Source organism: Antechinus flavipes, chromosome 6, assembly GCF_016432865.1.
Source record: "Antechinus flavipes isolate AdamAnt ecotype Samford, QLD, Australia chromosome 6, AdamAnt_v2, whole genome shotgun sequence".
NCBI lineage: Eukaryota > Metazoa > Chordata > Mammalia > Dasyuromorphia > Dasyuridae > Antechinus > Antechinus flavipes.
In genome coordinates this window covers 36,368,528-36,384,743 of record NC_067403.1, presented here as the reverse complement: position 1 = coordinate 36,384,743, position 16,216 = coordinate 36,368,528, and the positions used below count along the sequence as shown (strand labels likewise).

At 34.6% G+C, this 16,216-nt stretch overlaps 1 protein-coding gene across 1 annotated transcript in view; it reads left to right on the top strand.

Moving 5' to 3' along the window:
- Positions 1–16,216, top strand: part of FRYL (FRY like transcription coactivator) — a 195,019-nt gene extending 178,803 nt beyond the window's left edge. Inside the window, exons 57-63 of the mRNA XM_051965725.1 lie at positions 3,917–4,066; positions 5,239–5,337; positions 9,325–9,393; positions 11,855–11,872; positions 12,657–12,767; positions 13,247–13,440; positions 14,051–16,216. Coding sequence (XP_051821685.1) covers positions 3,917–4,066; positions 5,239–5,337; positions 9,325–9,393; positions 11,855–11,872; positions 12,657–12,767; positions 13,247–13,440; positions 14,051–14,309 — 900 coding nt within the window. The 3' untranslated portion in view covers positions 14,310–16,216. The remainder of the gene's footprint in view (positions 1–3,916; positions 4,067–5,238; positions 5,338–9,324; positions 9,394–11,854; positions 11,873–12,656; positions 12,768–13,246; positions 13,441–14,050) is intronic.

The following is a 16,216-nucleotide window of genomic DNA, read 5'->3' as shown; positions in this document are numbered from 1 at the left end:
GTATCTCAGACTTATCTTTAATTTGCATTTCTCTGATTAATAGTGATTTGGAAAACGAGCTCTCCTAATGGTATCTTGACCTATCTAAATCCTTCCAATCTAATCCATCACTAAATTCCTACAAAGGCCCAGTTTCTTGGGCCTTTGTCAATCATTTGAGCCCATTCCCTTCTTTGAACTCTTAAAGTATATTTTAGCTATATTACTTGTTTGACATTTCTCCACATTGCTTTGTTTTGTTTAGCTCTCTCTAGTTAAATTATAATATCCTTGAAAGCAGGGACTTTCACATATAGCCAGCTTTCACTTTTATAGGATACTCACTATAGATTTTTGCCTTAAGACACATAATAAATTTTATGCTTGTTTTTCCATTATATACTGAACACTTTTCACCACTATAAACAAATTCGTAAACAGAAGAGGTGTGACACAGTCATACATGTAGGAATACAACATAGCTCAGAGGTAGAAGAGAAACTTCTTGTGTGCATCAAAAATAACAGTGTGCCTCTACAGTTACCTAGTCCCCATGAAACTTAAGTGATAAGAAGTCCCAACTGAGATTTAATTTTTGTTCATTTTTTAAACTTTCTATTCTTCTATCTTATTTTGAATCTCAGAATAAGACGTGTCATAATGAAGATTTACCACCCTCCACATTACTCTTGTTTAGCATAACACTGACTTTGTTTCCATCTTCTTTCCATCACTCTGTGCATTTTTCCAACCCTTTCATTAAGCATTGTGAACGAAGCAAGTATTTGTGTATTTATTTCAGTGAAAAAAAAAGTGACAAGAAGAGAATTGGGATCCTGGAGTACACAATAATTTTTTCCATTTAAATAAATTGTACAAACAAAATCAACTCAGATAAGATTAGAAGAGGAATAAACTGGGGTGGGGGGGGAGGGGGTGAGAGGGAATTTTATATCCAAGGGAGTCTGATAAAGTCCTCATTTCTAAAATATATAGGGAATTGACTCATTTATAAAAATACAAGACATTCTCCAGTTGATAAATGGTCAAAAGACATGAACAGACATTTTTCAGATGAAGAATTTAAAGCCATTTCTAATCATATGAAAAAAATACTCTAAATCACTATTTATTAGAGAAATGCAAACACCTTTCAGATTGGCTAAGATGACAGGAAACGATAATGATAAATATTGGACATGATGTGGGAAAACTGGGACACTGATACATTGTTGGTGGAATTGTGAACTGATCCAACCATTCTGGAGAGCAATTTGGAATTATGCCCAAAGGGCTATCAAACTGTGCATGCCCTTTGATCTAGCAGTGTTACTACTGGGCTTGTATCCCAAAGAGATCTTAAAGTAGGGAAAGGAATCCACATGTGCAGAAATGTTTGTGGCAGCCATTTTTGTAGACATGGCAAGGAACTGGAAACTGAGTGGATGCCCATCAGTTGAGAATAGCTGAATAAGTTTATGATATGTGAATGTTATGGAATATTATTGCTCTGTAAGAAATGATCAGCAGGATGATTTCAGAGAGGCCTGGAGAGACTTACGTGAACTGATGCTGAGTGAAATGAGTAGAAACAAAAAACATTGTACACAGCAACAAGATTATACAATGATCAATTCTGATGGGCATGGATCTTTTTGACAGTGAGGTAATCCAGGCCAGTTCCAATGGACTTGTGATGGAAAAAGCCATCTGGACTGTGGGGACTGAGTGTGGATCACAGTATTTTCAGTTTTTTTGTTGTTAATTTGCATTTTGTTTTCTGATTTTTCTTGTATTGCATGATAATTGTGGAAATATGTTGAAGAATTCCCTATATTTAACATATATTGGATTACTTGTATGGGAGAAGTGGGGGGCGGGGGAGAGGAAGGCAGGAGAAAAAATTTTGGAACACAAGGTTTTGTAAGAGTCAGTGTTGAAAACTATGCATGTGTTTTAAAAATAAAAAGCTTTATTGAAAAAATAATTACACTTCTAGTGATTTATAAGTTTTGTCATTATTTTAAAAAAAAATAAATAACTCGTAGCCAAAACCTTGTTTGGGGGTTTTATTTTATTTATTTATTTATTCTTTCATGATCTGTCCTGATTATTTTTGTCCTAATCATAATTAATTTTTGTTTTCTACTTTTCCTTTGGGTTACTTTTTCTTCCTAACTTCTTTAAATGCTGGCTTAATTCATTTAGGTTTTTTCTCTCTAATATTGTTCATCTGTGCTATAAATTTCCTTAACTGGAATTAAAACGAATTTTGTATTTGTATTTTTAAAAATCTGCTCTCCTTTTGATTGCTCTGTTCTCCTACCCCCAGGCTTTTTTGATTGTTTTCCTTTCTGTAGATGCCCCAATTCTCTTTGCTTTTTCATCCATGCTAATTTTTTTCTTTTTTTAACCTCGATAGCAGCATTATACATTTTAATCAGTATATTCTGAAGTTTGGTTTTCTTCTGTTTAGAAGGTGAGCTTGTAATTCTCAGATTCTGTAAAGACTGATAATACGAGAGATTATCTTAATTCTTCTTAAGTGTTGTTTATCATTATAGATTTTTACAATGTTAAAAGAAATTTGCACTTGAAAATTTTGTTCATTTAGATAAATGAATTTCAGCATTCAAATACCTGGAGTAACTTCTCACTCCATTCTTCTGACTTTGCCACAACTTGATCTGCTCTATCCCATCACCCACCCTTTAGTATGGTCACCCTTAGCATGGTCCTTTCCTCTTAAATTTGTCTTTCCCTTTCTGTTTTCTCCCCATCCCTCACTCCTGATTCTGCCTTCTAAGTCCTGCCTCCTTCAGCCAATCCTCATATGTCATGAACTCAGTGAAGAAGTGTAATGTAAAGAACCATATTACTAAGTGGGAGAGTGGTTCAAACGTGAAAAATTCACAAGATGTTTATCACAGCCACAAAAGATGCCATTTATTATGGGGAGGGGCTCAGGCATGTAATCAAATAAGACCAGCAAGGCTGAATCACATATGATTAAGCAAGATGCTTCCAGTAGCTTGGACTTTGAAATTTAGAAGAGAAAGGGGGAAAGAAGTAAGAGCAAGACCTAGGGAGTTGGGGAGGGCTTACGGAAGGGCCAGATAGAGAACTAACTGGTGTGTCCATCAGTGGACAGTGGCCTGGTACTTGGTTAGGTCTGGCTTAATTAAGATAGGCCAACTCCTAAGACTGTCTTGATTATCCTAACTCCGTGGCCATGGAAGCAGGATGGGTGGTGGGTTAAAGTTCTGACCATGGACTCCATATTACTTCAGGCCATTCTCTCTCCCGATACACTTCTCTACACAGTCCCCAGGTTGTCAGTGTACTTTTTGAACCCTGTACTCAGAAATGGCAGAAGGCAGGAACAAGATTCATGGTTGGAAGCAACAAAGAATGATTTAGTTTTGGTCTAGTTGAGCGATCCAGAAGTGATATGGGCCCGAGGAGGTGGGCTTTTCCTCTCTGCACTCCATGTGTGTTTTTAACTTAGGGGTTCTTGATTCTTCAGGACTACCCAGGGATAGCCAGATAAACAAGAATGTATACTCTGACTTCTTTGGTGTTATTTGTTTTCAAAAATGTAGTTTTAGCAGCTCTAAATTTTACTTTTCAGAACTATGAAATTTAATTTAAGAGGAGAGAAAAGTAAATTTTATTCTCAAAAAAAATTTTATAATAGCTTTTTATTTTCAAAATATATAAAAAGATAGTTTTCAGCATTTACCCTTGCAAAACCTTGTGTTCCAAATTTTTCTCCCTTCCTTCCCATCTCCCCCCTCCCCTAGACAGCAAGCGATCCAACATATGTTAAACATGTGAAATTTGAAGTTGAATTTTTAATAAAATTAAAGATTTAGATCGAAGGATAATTGTTATATATCATGCTTATAATCAGTTTCCTCTGTGTGTTTTATTTTAGACCATTCAAAGAAAATTTGGAGCTATAACAAATGATTCAGTCAGTTTTCTTGGTGAGAGTCTCCAACGAATTGGAACAAAGTTTAAAAGTTCATTGGAAGTAATGATGATGTGTTCAGAATGTCCAACAGTCTTTGTGGATGCTGAAACGGTAAAATGATACAACTGGGCCTAATATAAAGAATTAAAACTTCATGTAATGAAAAATCTTAGAAATCAATAGCAGTATTTTGTAATGGGGGATGGAGGGAGGTCAATCTATATCTTTATCTTGCCATTTTTTAATTTAACTCATTTTCTACCACTTCCATGGCGCCCTTTCAGATTACAGTGATTGCTAATTCTTACTTCCCCAGATTATCTTGTATTTATTTCATACAGATTTTGTATATATGTTGTGTGTATATATATATTGTTTTTAAGAGAAAATATTAGTAACCTAGAAATAGGAAATCTTTTTATTTTTGTTTTTATTTTATTGGCATATAAGTAGGTAGTATTAAAGTCCAGAGTCACACTGCAAAGTTAAGCGCACCACTGTTTATTCTCCAGTGTTTATTCTCCTGTGGTACAGTACATTATCCTAGAAGGACTCTAAAATGGTCCTCCATAGACCTTCCTCTCAGTACTTTGGGGAAAATGAATGGGTATACGAGTAAATCCTAGGTAAAATTTGTCTTTGCCATCCTGCATTTGCTTTTATATATCATTCTCTGTTTCTACTCCCAATTAGGTACCTAGCATTCTTATCTATGTTCCCATGTCCTATATCCGACCTTTAGGTCATTCACAATAAGAATGAGTGCCTGCCTTAAGGCACCTATTTTGCCAGCCTCATTTTCATAAATTATGATAATGCATCAGAAACTCAATTCTCTCGTAGCTCTCTTCCCATTCCAGATTTGAGACTTCTCAGTTTGGTTGAATTTTTCATCTGTGATGATCTCACCCCTCATATGATTTGACTCCTTTGGCATGGAATATCTAATGCCCCCAGTTTCCATTTCTAACCATTTTGGGGGGGAATTTCCTTGTACAACTTAGTTGGTGGCGCTGCCAGAAATAGGAACTCCAAAATCTTGTGCTTGAACATGGAGATGGGATTAAATTCTTGGGGGCTATTCTTCCATTCATGGAAATTCTTGCCACATATCAGGTTGTCCAAGGAAATTGAGAAGCTGGCAGTCATTATCTCAGTCCTTTCTAGTCTCCGGATCAAGATTGATTCCCTTAATCCTGATAGTCCTTCAGTTACAAATGTTTAATTTTGTGATTATTCTCAAATTGGCAAACCATGTAAAAATTTTTTTTTTGTTCTTACAGTTGATGTCATGTGGTTTGCTAGAAACACTAAAGTTCAGCGTGTTGGAATTGCAAGAACATCTGGATACGTATAATGCCAAAAGAGAAGCAGCCGAACAGGTGACTCATTTCAAGTAGCATATTTTACTATAACAGCAAGGGTAGTTGTTGGTGTGCCCTCGGCCATAAATTTTAAAGGGCAGCGAAATACCTTGGATGTTAGGTCTAGACTCTAATCTCTTGGGTCTTTACTGCTTTTCAAACACATTCCCTTTGCCAATTTACTTGGATACACTGGGAGATACTAAGGTTTTGTAACTGAACAGTCTCCAAGTTAGGCCTTTCTAATGCTTGATTACTACTTTAGTACCCTCCTTAAAGGTACATATATAATAGTGCAGGATAACTACCTACTTGCTTGGTAGTTACATAGCTGAGAATGGGGAAATAAACTCCTTAAAAGGGAGAGAGAAGGCAATAATCATTTATATAGTGCCACACAGCAGATATTGTGCTAAATGCTTGACAAATATATCTCATTTGATTAAAGGAGGGAATGTGACTTTCAGAATATTTAAGAAAATGAAATTCTCAATAATAGTATTACTCCTGGATTGCGAGCACTTTCCCTGTATGTGTGACTAAGAGAAAGATTGATAGCATAGATTACTGACTCCTGGCTTTTTTCAGTATTCTGAAAATGAATGTCTCCTATGATCTCACCAATGTGGGTCATCTCTCCATCAATGCAAATTACTATCCATATGCTTCCTGGTTCTGCGTTAATTTTTGTCCTTTTCATAGATGATTCACCTCATGTTCCAGAGACTTCCCTCTAGGTCTTATTAATATCTGAGAGTGTTCTTAGGGTGTCAGCTCTGTGCCAGGCACTGTCCTAAGTACTAAGGATAAAAAGAAAGTCAAAAGCAGACCTTCTTTCAGGGAGCTTACAATGTACAAAGAGCTGTGCAGACATAATATAGACACAATAAATTGAAGATCATCTCCAAAGAAAAGCACTTAGCATTAAGTGGGATCGAGAAAATCTTAGAAAAATTGAGATTTTAGCTGCAACTTGAAGGAAGCTTTGGAAGAGGAGGAGAACAGAATGCCAGGGCCAAGAGACAGCCAGGAAAAATGCACTGAATCAGGAGGTGGAATGTGTGGAGCAAGAGCAGTCTGGAGACATTATCACTGGGCTGTAGAGTCTGTGGAAGAAGATGGAAAGGGAAGAAGGGACAAAGGATTTGATATCTGATCCTCCAGGTCTAGGAACCACTGGAGTTGTAGTAATCTACAACAGCTTCAGGGATGCAGCTGAATCTGTTCTCTAAGGCTTAATTTTAGGTTTCCTAAGGATGTGTTCCTTCCCTGTTTGACCTCCCCTCAATTTTTAGAAGGGAAGTAGCAGTTATATTCTAGTGTGTTGTGTTATGGCCTAATGCCACTCAGTTTCTGTACATTTGTAGTTCTTGAAATATAGTTACTTGATTTTTTTTAAGCAGACACATCAACATGATTAGGGAATGTGTTGAATAAAGAAATTTGATTGAAATCTTGAGCACCTGACATAGAGACTTAGTGAATTGACTTTGCAAGGCAGCACCCAGCTGTTTTCCACATTCCCCTCAGTGCCCATAGTACAGAAGCTTTTCTTGTATCAGCTCATACATCTGGAGCTGGGAGGGAAAGTTGAGATCATCTAATTCAACCTCAAATAAGCCCCCCAGAGAGCTTAAGTGGCCTGCCTGCGGTCACCGAGTCATTTTCCCCAGGGCTTGGCTGAATCCCTCCCTGGCATCTGCCAGACTCAAATTATCTCTTGACCTGGCAGGGCCTGGGGCCGGTGCAGGGGGTGCGGTAGGGAAGGAGAGGGCAAAACAAGAATCAGCATAATGAGAATACAGTGCATGTATGTATTTTGAACAGGTGATGTAAATTATTTTACAAAGGATTGAAATTATTTTGGGGTGCAGGAAACATGATTTTTTAAGAGATTTAAAACTCTTACTATTCGTATATTTGCTATTAATGATAGCTTTAAAACACAAAAACAAAAACTTCCCCTAGCATCATGATTCTGTTAGAAAGCAGTTCTATGAATAAAGATAATGCATAATCTTGTGATAGATGTCTGCTCTGCAGGCTGATATTAAGAAATCTACTGGCTGGCATTTGACAATAATTTCTGTCAGCCTTATCTCAATAGGAGTGCACAACATGTTTTTCTTCAGTGATGCTGTCAGAAAATAGCCCAAGGACCACTTCATTCTGAATGTCTGGGGTAGAGGTCCAGTCTGGTCAAAAGCACTCTTTTGAAATAACAGAAATCAAGCCTCATTTCCTATTCTTTACATATTGTAAACTAAGATGGAGGTTGAAAATGTTATTTTTTGTTGATCATTAAAGTATTTCAGCTAACTATAATAGGTTTTTTTCCATGCCTTGATATTTTGCTCCGATAGTTTTGCACATTTTGAATATACATAGGACTGAACCAATTGATGACTATCGTTTTTTCCTCCTATCACATTTGATAATACATTTTCCTTAAGTGTTAAATGTGCCTAACTTTAGGAGCAGGGAAAAAAAGTGCACTCACCGCATAGAAAAGAACCATCAGGTCTTTATCGGATTTTTCAAGCTAAAATGTTTTTTGACACCCATGATTTTTTTCTTTGTTACTAGATTTAAAATGGATCTTGGATTCTGTGTCACTAATTGAAAGTGACACCAGTGTTTAGAGAATTCCACTTCTGATAAGCAAACAGACCTGGTTAATTCATTCAGTAGCCTTTATTAAATTGACCAGATGAGAAACCACATTTTTCATTTCCCAGTCTTACATCTCACAAAGATTAGATATAGGTCATGAAGATTTCCAATGAAATCTACAGAGGTAAAGTGGACTGTTTACTGATCTATGTCTGGAGGAAGCCACGGTCAAAAAAGCTTTACCATGTTTGAACTGGCACTTCAGTCTCAGCAATGTGTACATTACCCTGCTGTTACTGAATAAAATTAAAATAAAATTTTAGTCAGCTTTATTTTATGTTAAGCAACATTTCACATTCTAAAGATAAAATATTTATTTGGTTTTTTCAAAAATACTTATTCTAAATAAAATTAAGATATTGTGATGTTTGTTTTATGAGAAATAACATATACTTCTGAGGAAATACTTTTAACCAAATGAAGTCATATTTACATGCTTTGAAATGTGGTTTTTTTACATCTAAAACCATACTATTCCTTAAGTTTAATGGACTTCTTAATTTTAATTATTTCCCATATGCTTGATTCTCTGAAGCTAAAAATCTATATATATTTTTTGAATCAGTGATTGCAAAACACTTTCCTGAAAGCTGTAGACTTTAATGATGTCTTCACAAGAGCTTTTCAGCTGGGGAGGTTATCCATCATAGTAGTCATCACTTAGTTTGGAGTCAGTCAGAAGACTGGGCTTTTCACCATATCCATTCTACATGACCCCAGTTGGAAAAAGTCACTTTAACCTCTCTAATCCTGGGTTTTCTTATCTGCTAAATAGAAATGATAATATTTGTACTATCACTTTCACAAGGCTGTTAAAAGAAGAGCACTTCATAAAGTGTAAAATGATGTATCTAAATGAGCTTTATTTCCTCTCAATTTTTTTAGAGAAACGGTTATAATTATTTATCCTGATATGGATGAACATTATTGCAATTCAACAAGGAAAAAAGTAGCAGTGTAGTTGTTGATGATGCATTATCCAACATTTAAAGAAAAGCAATAATTATCAGTCCATCTCTAGAGCACAGAATATTTTCAGATATACCAAATCCTATGGTAGAATGGAAAGCGTGCTCAATTTGAAGTCAGGAAGCCCCGACCTCCAGTCCTTCCTAGCTGCCGAGCTGGTCACTTTTCTTCTCTCTGAGCCAGTTTCCTCTTCAATATCATGAAATTCCATCAAGCTATACAGTAATAGTTACTTGAGAGAGTTGTAAGAAGGTACGGTAAGCACCTTAGAATGACGGTGTTCCTACAGTCCGTAGCCTGCGGGGCACTGTGTGGGAGAAGCTCCTTTTACTCAATGTTACTTGGCTTTTTTTTCCCCTGTAGTGGTTAGACAATTGCAAGAGGACATTTGGTGGTGGTGATAACATGTATAGAAATAACACAGATGCACAGGTAAGTGTTTTATTCTCATTTTCTTGGTATATTTCTAAGGCAAGTAAAAAATTCTTGTGTTCCAGTTCTTGTCTGATATTCTTAGAAATAATAAAGAATATTTCTAAAGCTTCTCATTTTAGTTATCAGAATCATCTTTGTGAAACTTAGGTTCCCATGAAATATTGGCTTAGTAATGAAAATTTCACTTTAATAAAAGTAAGCAACCAGTTTGTGATATGTAGTTTAATAATATTCAGTGGATAAGCTAGATAAAAATCTGTGCACCAGTCAGCCCAGGTCTGCTTTGAGTGCAGCTGCCTCTAAAAGAAAAGGAATTAGTATTCTGCCTCAGTCCCTTACAGATGCATTGTCTACTCCAAAAACCAGACCTGAAATTAGCACTGTAGAACTATATTATAGCTCTTTTGATGATGAAATTCTGGGTGGACCCTTTGCAATTTGTTCACATAAAAGTTTAGTGAAAAATACAAATGGACTAAAAACCCTATGATAAGTGGACATTGTGTATTCCACCTGATAGCTGCTTTGTCTATTTTGCTTTCAACAATTGAAAGACATTAAATTATGTTGTTAATGACAACTGTGTTGAGGAGTTTGGATCAGGCTAGAAAAGTACATTTTTTCAACATCTCCAATACCATCTTGCTTATTTTGGAAGGAAAAATTAGGCTAAAGAATCCATTTTATATATTGATCAGGGGTGTTCAGTGGGAGCATTGACTTTTGGCTTCCATATTAGAAAACAGAGTGAAATACTTTCTTTGAAAAGCTGTGTGGAAAACAGTTATGTTACAAAGGCTAAAGAGAACAATTTCAGGTAAGAGAAGGAAGAAGGAAGGATGAGGTTAACAATAGCAGGAGGGAAGAGAAAGCTGTTGGCAGCTGTTGAACAGGCAGCAAAGGCAAAACTGGGGGACTTATTTACTGGGAACCATGCTGGTTGGGAGTGATTCATGGAACTTATGAATGTGGGATATTCGGGCTAATAGGTATTTATTTAAAGTAAAGGATGGCTTCTGTCCTCATGCTCAGGAAAATTTGTTTAAAATGTTAAAAACAAGGATAATAACCGATATGTGACAAAGCTATATTCTCTTATGCTTTTGTTAAATTATACAAATCACTTATTATTTTTAGGAGCTGATTGGGGAGGAGTTGTCGTTCTCTCCATGTAATGGATTTTCAAAAATTGACTTATTTGTGAAACTTGATTTCATAACATTTGTTTTGCCCTTTTAAAATTATACACCTGGCTTTAAAAATAATCTTGGGTTGTCTTATTTTATGAAAGTCAGCTTATAACATATAAATTAAAGTTCTTATCTGTATTTTAAAAGGCTGTCATTTTATATGCCTACAAGTATTATGTTCATTTTTTCAAAATTTCTGTATATGAGCTTTCTGAAAAAAATGGAAGAGTCTAAAAAATTGGTAATCAAAAGCGAAAATAACACTAAAAAATGAACACTAACAATTCCTATAACTTAATTCAGTAAACATTTCTTACATGTTTATAAAAACAACTTTATCCTGAAGAAGTTTTTAGGAGTAGGATTTAAAATATGTATATTTGGATAATATTTATCCTCTTCTAATATGCATTGTTTGAAGCATTTAAAGAGACATGAGAATGACTGTTCACTGTTCTGTATTATTCTGTTGATGTTTTATAAAGAATTGAAAATACAAATACTGAGAAAATGTAAAATAGGAAAATGTAAATTCATTTCCTGGGCAGGTGTTGATAATCCCAGTAAAATGAATTATCTCTAAATATTGCATATGATATGTTCTCAGTGGTTCAGACTACACTAGTAATTCACTTAAATTCTGAAAGGGCTTCTGTGTTGGGATGCCCTATATTCGTGATAATATGATAACAGAAACTTGAAGTTTAGGAAATCCCATCTTCACTTGATAATGTAAATAACCAGCATAAACATATATTAATGGAAAATACTTAAACATTTTAAGAGATTATTCATTTTTGTAACATTGAAGTACTTTATAAGAGAAACACCATTTACATAAAAATTTAAATTTAAAATTATTCTCTGTAAATGAAAGCAAATGACTTCATTTCATTTTAGTTCCTGATTTTTTTTTTTAATACTTTCAAAAACCTAGCTAGAAAAAAAAGAATCTATCTGATACTATTCATGATAATTTATGAGTGGTCTAAGTCTTATAATTTTATTTTACTCTTGGTGGCCTTTATATTTTAAGTATTTAAATAACAGTACACCAAACTTTCACTGTGACTGTCAAATTCTGTTTTTTGGCAAAACAAAAAAAAAAGTTTCATTCTAATGATTTTCTTTATGGGAATAAATGTCTTTCTTTCAGTTTACCTGGGACATCTGTGACCCTACTTAAAATGATTTCCTACACTAATTCTTGGTCTCTTTCTTCCTTTGTATTTTTTTTTTTTTTGTGACCCGCTCACCTTCTTGCTTAGCAAATGGAAATTCTAGCAGTAAGTGAACTGTCTTGATTTATAGAATTACTTAACCATGTCAGACAAAAACTGGTGTTCTGTCTCTTGCCCATTTGTGACATAGCAATGTTTTTGTCATAGACTACCTTAAGAATAGTGTGTGCTTAAGTTTTGCATAGTCCTAACCCATGAAATGTTGTTCCTACATTGATTGTGGAATTTCATCATTAAATCTAACTAGCAGTGGCTTTTTAAAAGAAAAATTTAATAATTATTAAAATGCAAATGTTAATATCACTTTCTTATTTCAATGAGGATACAAAATTTGGGGGAATTGATAAAAATCAGTTTAAAGAAGGAAATGATTATTCTTACTTCTGAGTAAGAATTAATTTAGTTTTTGTTTGCTGTCAGGCAGCTGTAAGTAAATGCAGTGGGAAGAATTTTTTCTCTGCAGTGGAAAATAACTTATAATTTTAAGTATTACATGGGCACTGCACCTTTTAAAGCATTCTACATATGGCCTTGGTGGACCAACATTATTATTACGTTGGAAATGTGCTTTCATTCTCAAAATAAACTTTAAAATAAAATAGCCTGTATCAGTGGTTATTAATTATAAACTGAGATTCCCTAAGCATCTTTCATCTGCCTTTAGTCAGCTTTACACCCTATTAACTTGTCAAAATTTTCTACATTTCCTTCTCTGCAGTAAACAAATAACTATTTGCAAATTCTTTGCTGAAAAGCTGGCTAAAACATGTCTTGTCATATTTACAGAAAAATAATTCCTAAATCTTAATGTAATGTTGCTTATTCCTAGGAACTGGAATTATGTCGGAGGTTATACAAATTGCATTTCCAGTTGCTACTTCTGTTCCAGGCGTACTGTAAACTTATCAGCCAAGTAGATACAATCAAAAATGAAGCAGAGGTAAGACATATGATATTATAATTTTGAAATATTTCATGGTTACCATACAAATTAAAGTTAGGATTAAACCTATACTTCATTATACATGTAATAACCTCTGGGGTAGTAAAATAAATTCTGGCTTTACCACTTACTATTTGAATAGCTTTGACTAAATGACTTTTTAGGGCCTTACTTTTCTCATTATGAAATGCCAAGTTGACATGTCTGCTAAAATTGCATTCTTAGTAGACATAATACCTTGTATTTTTATCTTTAAAATGATATGATCCTGTTCTGTGAAGAGTATCTAACTTCACAGTACATTTTATAAAGTTATAGAAAGAGCACATATATTTGATTTGTACTGTGCTGGGAAAATCTGGTAATATTCAAATCTGGTATTTTTAAAGAACCATTTTGAAACAAAAAAAATGTTTAAATGAAATCAGTTTTTTACTGTAAAGTTTATAACTACTATAACTGATTATTTGTTTTAGGTCATTAACATGTCAGAGGAACTTGCCCAGTTAGAGAGTTTTCTTCAGGAGGCCGAAGCTGCCTCCGAGAACATTGGAGAAAATGATGTGTCAGAGGCTGCACAGGCTACCATAGAAACAGCCATTCATTCTCTCATTGAGACTTTGAGAAATAAAGAGTTTATGGCAGCAGTAGCACAAGTCAAAACTTTCAGGTAAAATATAGAATCATTTGAAAGTGAGTTTTTTGGAGTAAGGCTAAAATTAGACTTACCACTGGGAATTTAATGCTGTCCTTCTGGGCTTCAGTAGTGTAGAGGACAGGGGTTGAACAAAGTTGACTGATCTGTCAGATGAGGTTCCTGCTAAGCAAAAGGAAAAGTGTCACTTTGAAATCTGAAGGGAGAACCAGGGGCAAAAACCTGGGGTTGCTGGTAAGAAAAATAGTTGCTGTTTTTCTGGATATCTATAGTCTATTGTATCATCCTGTTTTATTCTCTGTAGCATATGTTATATGAATTTTTATGAGCCTGCCCAGGTTCCTTAACCACATATACATAAGAAAATAAAATTTCTACACAGCCCACTTAAATATGATAATAGATTAATGCTGCATACATGTCATTTTTGAAAGTGAAAGATTTTCACCATAATCTTTTCTAAAATGTGAACTTTTTAGAAACACCTGTCTTCCCATATTTAAGAAATAGATCCTTATAACAGTTAATTGTTGAAAAACATAATAACTTGTAAATTATTTTTTAAATAGTAAGTTAAATACTTAACCATAGTTGCTTTATTTTTTATTTAAATATATATTTGCAGGTGTCTTTGGCCCAATGACATATTTGGCAGTTGTGAAGATGATCCTGTCCAAACACTGTTACACATTTATTTCCGTCATCAAACGTTGGGCCAGACAGGCAGTTTTGCAGTGATAGGTTCTAACCAGGACATGTCAGAAGCCGGCTTAAAACTGATGGAACTTAATCTCGAAATAAGAGAGTCTCTACGAATGGTGCAATCATACCAGCTTCTAACAAAGGCCAAACCGATCAGAAATTTGGTGAGCACTGGATTTTGAGAAGCTTCATTGCTTAGAAATGAACAAGATTAAAGCTGAGGGGTACCTCAGAATTTTTATCAAGCACCTTTCACAAACTGTTGCAAATAATTAATACCTTTTCCAGCAGCATCCACAACCTTGGTGACCAATGTAGAATTTTATCAAAATAAGAAATTACGAACTTGAAAACAAAAGCTCTGAAGGAAAAAAAAAAAAATGCTTACTGACTGCCATCACTTCACTTAATAACTCTGTACAGTAGTAAACTTTTTTAAAATTACACAAAATAAACTACATGAAAGAAAAAAAAAAAAGGGCTAAAAGCGATGCACAGAAACGCATTATTTTCTGCAGTAAGAAAATAATTCTATGAGTAGTTGCAATAATGTTTCTTTAATCTTGAAACGACGAAAAGCAGGTGGAATGAGGCTGAAATCAAGGCTGGGTTATTTTAGCTGAAAACCTGCAAGGTTTCCTGTCTTTCCAGCAATCACAAGCATAATCATCACTTGAGACCTAATTATCTACACGAAGAATGTGCAGTCAGACATCAACAGAAAAAGACTGTTTGAAAAAAAAAAAAAAGACTTCTTAATGTTTGGGGATTGCAGTCATGTGTGGTGGACTTCTTTTCTTTGTTTTGTATTGTCTGCATAAGGATTTGTATGTGCGAGAGTTAGGATGTATGGATATGTGACAGTCCCATTTTCCAAGTATGGATGTTTGTTGATAAAAGTCTCAGAGCATGCCTAAAAGAGCACTGCAAATTATTTTTGAAGAAATTTTATTTTATTAGATCTAACTCTTCATAGTGTGTAAATGTTAGGACATTAAATAATATTTTAAAACTGGGCTTTCCCAGAATTTCTAAAAGAAATAATATATCTGTTAACTTTATTGGAATGCTGCTCAGTTCTCTGATCAGTGCTTATGTTACAATTATTGATAACAACTAACCAAAGTAGCTGCCTGCAGAGACTTAAAAATGTATATTAAAGATATATGCTGCCCATCAGCAACTCTCACTAGAAAAAGTTAACTTATTTTATTCTGTAAATATTCTAGAAACTGTATAGAATAAAACCAGTATTTTTCTTGTACATTTGTGCAATGCACTGTTATACAAGAATGGGTGTACAAAGCTAATGAAAAAAATTGTGGCCACTGGTGGTAGAAACATAAGACTTGCAGATCCTGTTGTCTGCTGAAGAGGTGCAAATGCAGTGATGTTTATTCAGGACTTATGTGACAACTAAGGAAACTGGGGCTGCAGAAGAAAAAGACAAATACAGGACCACAGGGGATGGATACCAAAACATGCAATAGACTTATCCATTGAGTCTGTAGTATAATATGAACTGTACCTGTTGGGGTTTTTTTTAAGCATTTTGTAAAAGAAATGAATGTAGTCCCACAATTCCTCTGATTTGAAAGGAACACCTTGTATTTTTTATATGCATCTCTTACCCACTGTGATTTTTTTAAAAAAAAAAAAAACCCAGGCTCTGTGATTCCAGAGTTTAGAATGTAGAAATGAAATTCTTAGCTTTGCCTTTTCTTGGGGAAGAGGACCCCACCAGAAATGTAATTATGCTGAAATGCATTCATCGAAGGCACTGTGCGCGCTGTTGGACTGCTGACAGTAGTTATGTTACCTTTATAAGTTCTATAACTGGTCATGGCACATTCATAATCACTGTATTTTTTTTGACCCTGATAAAATTGAATTATTTTGATGGCTTGTTGGTACTGTAGATGGTGTTCTTTTAATTATTTAATAACTATTTACTGAAGGTTAGGTGGTTTTATTTAGTGGTGCGTTACACTTACTCCCATCATCTCTTTCCATTTCCTATTTTCTCTCTTCCTTTGACTCTTTTTTTTTTTTGTTTGTTTTTGTTAAAATAAAAATATTGTATCTCTTA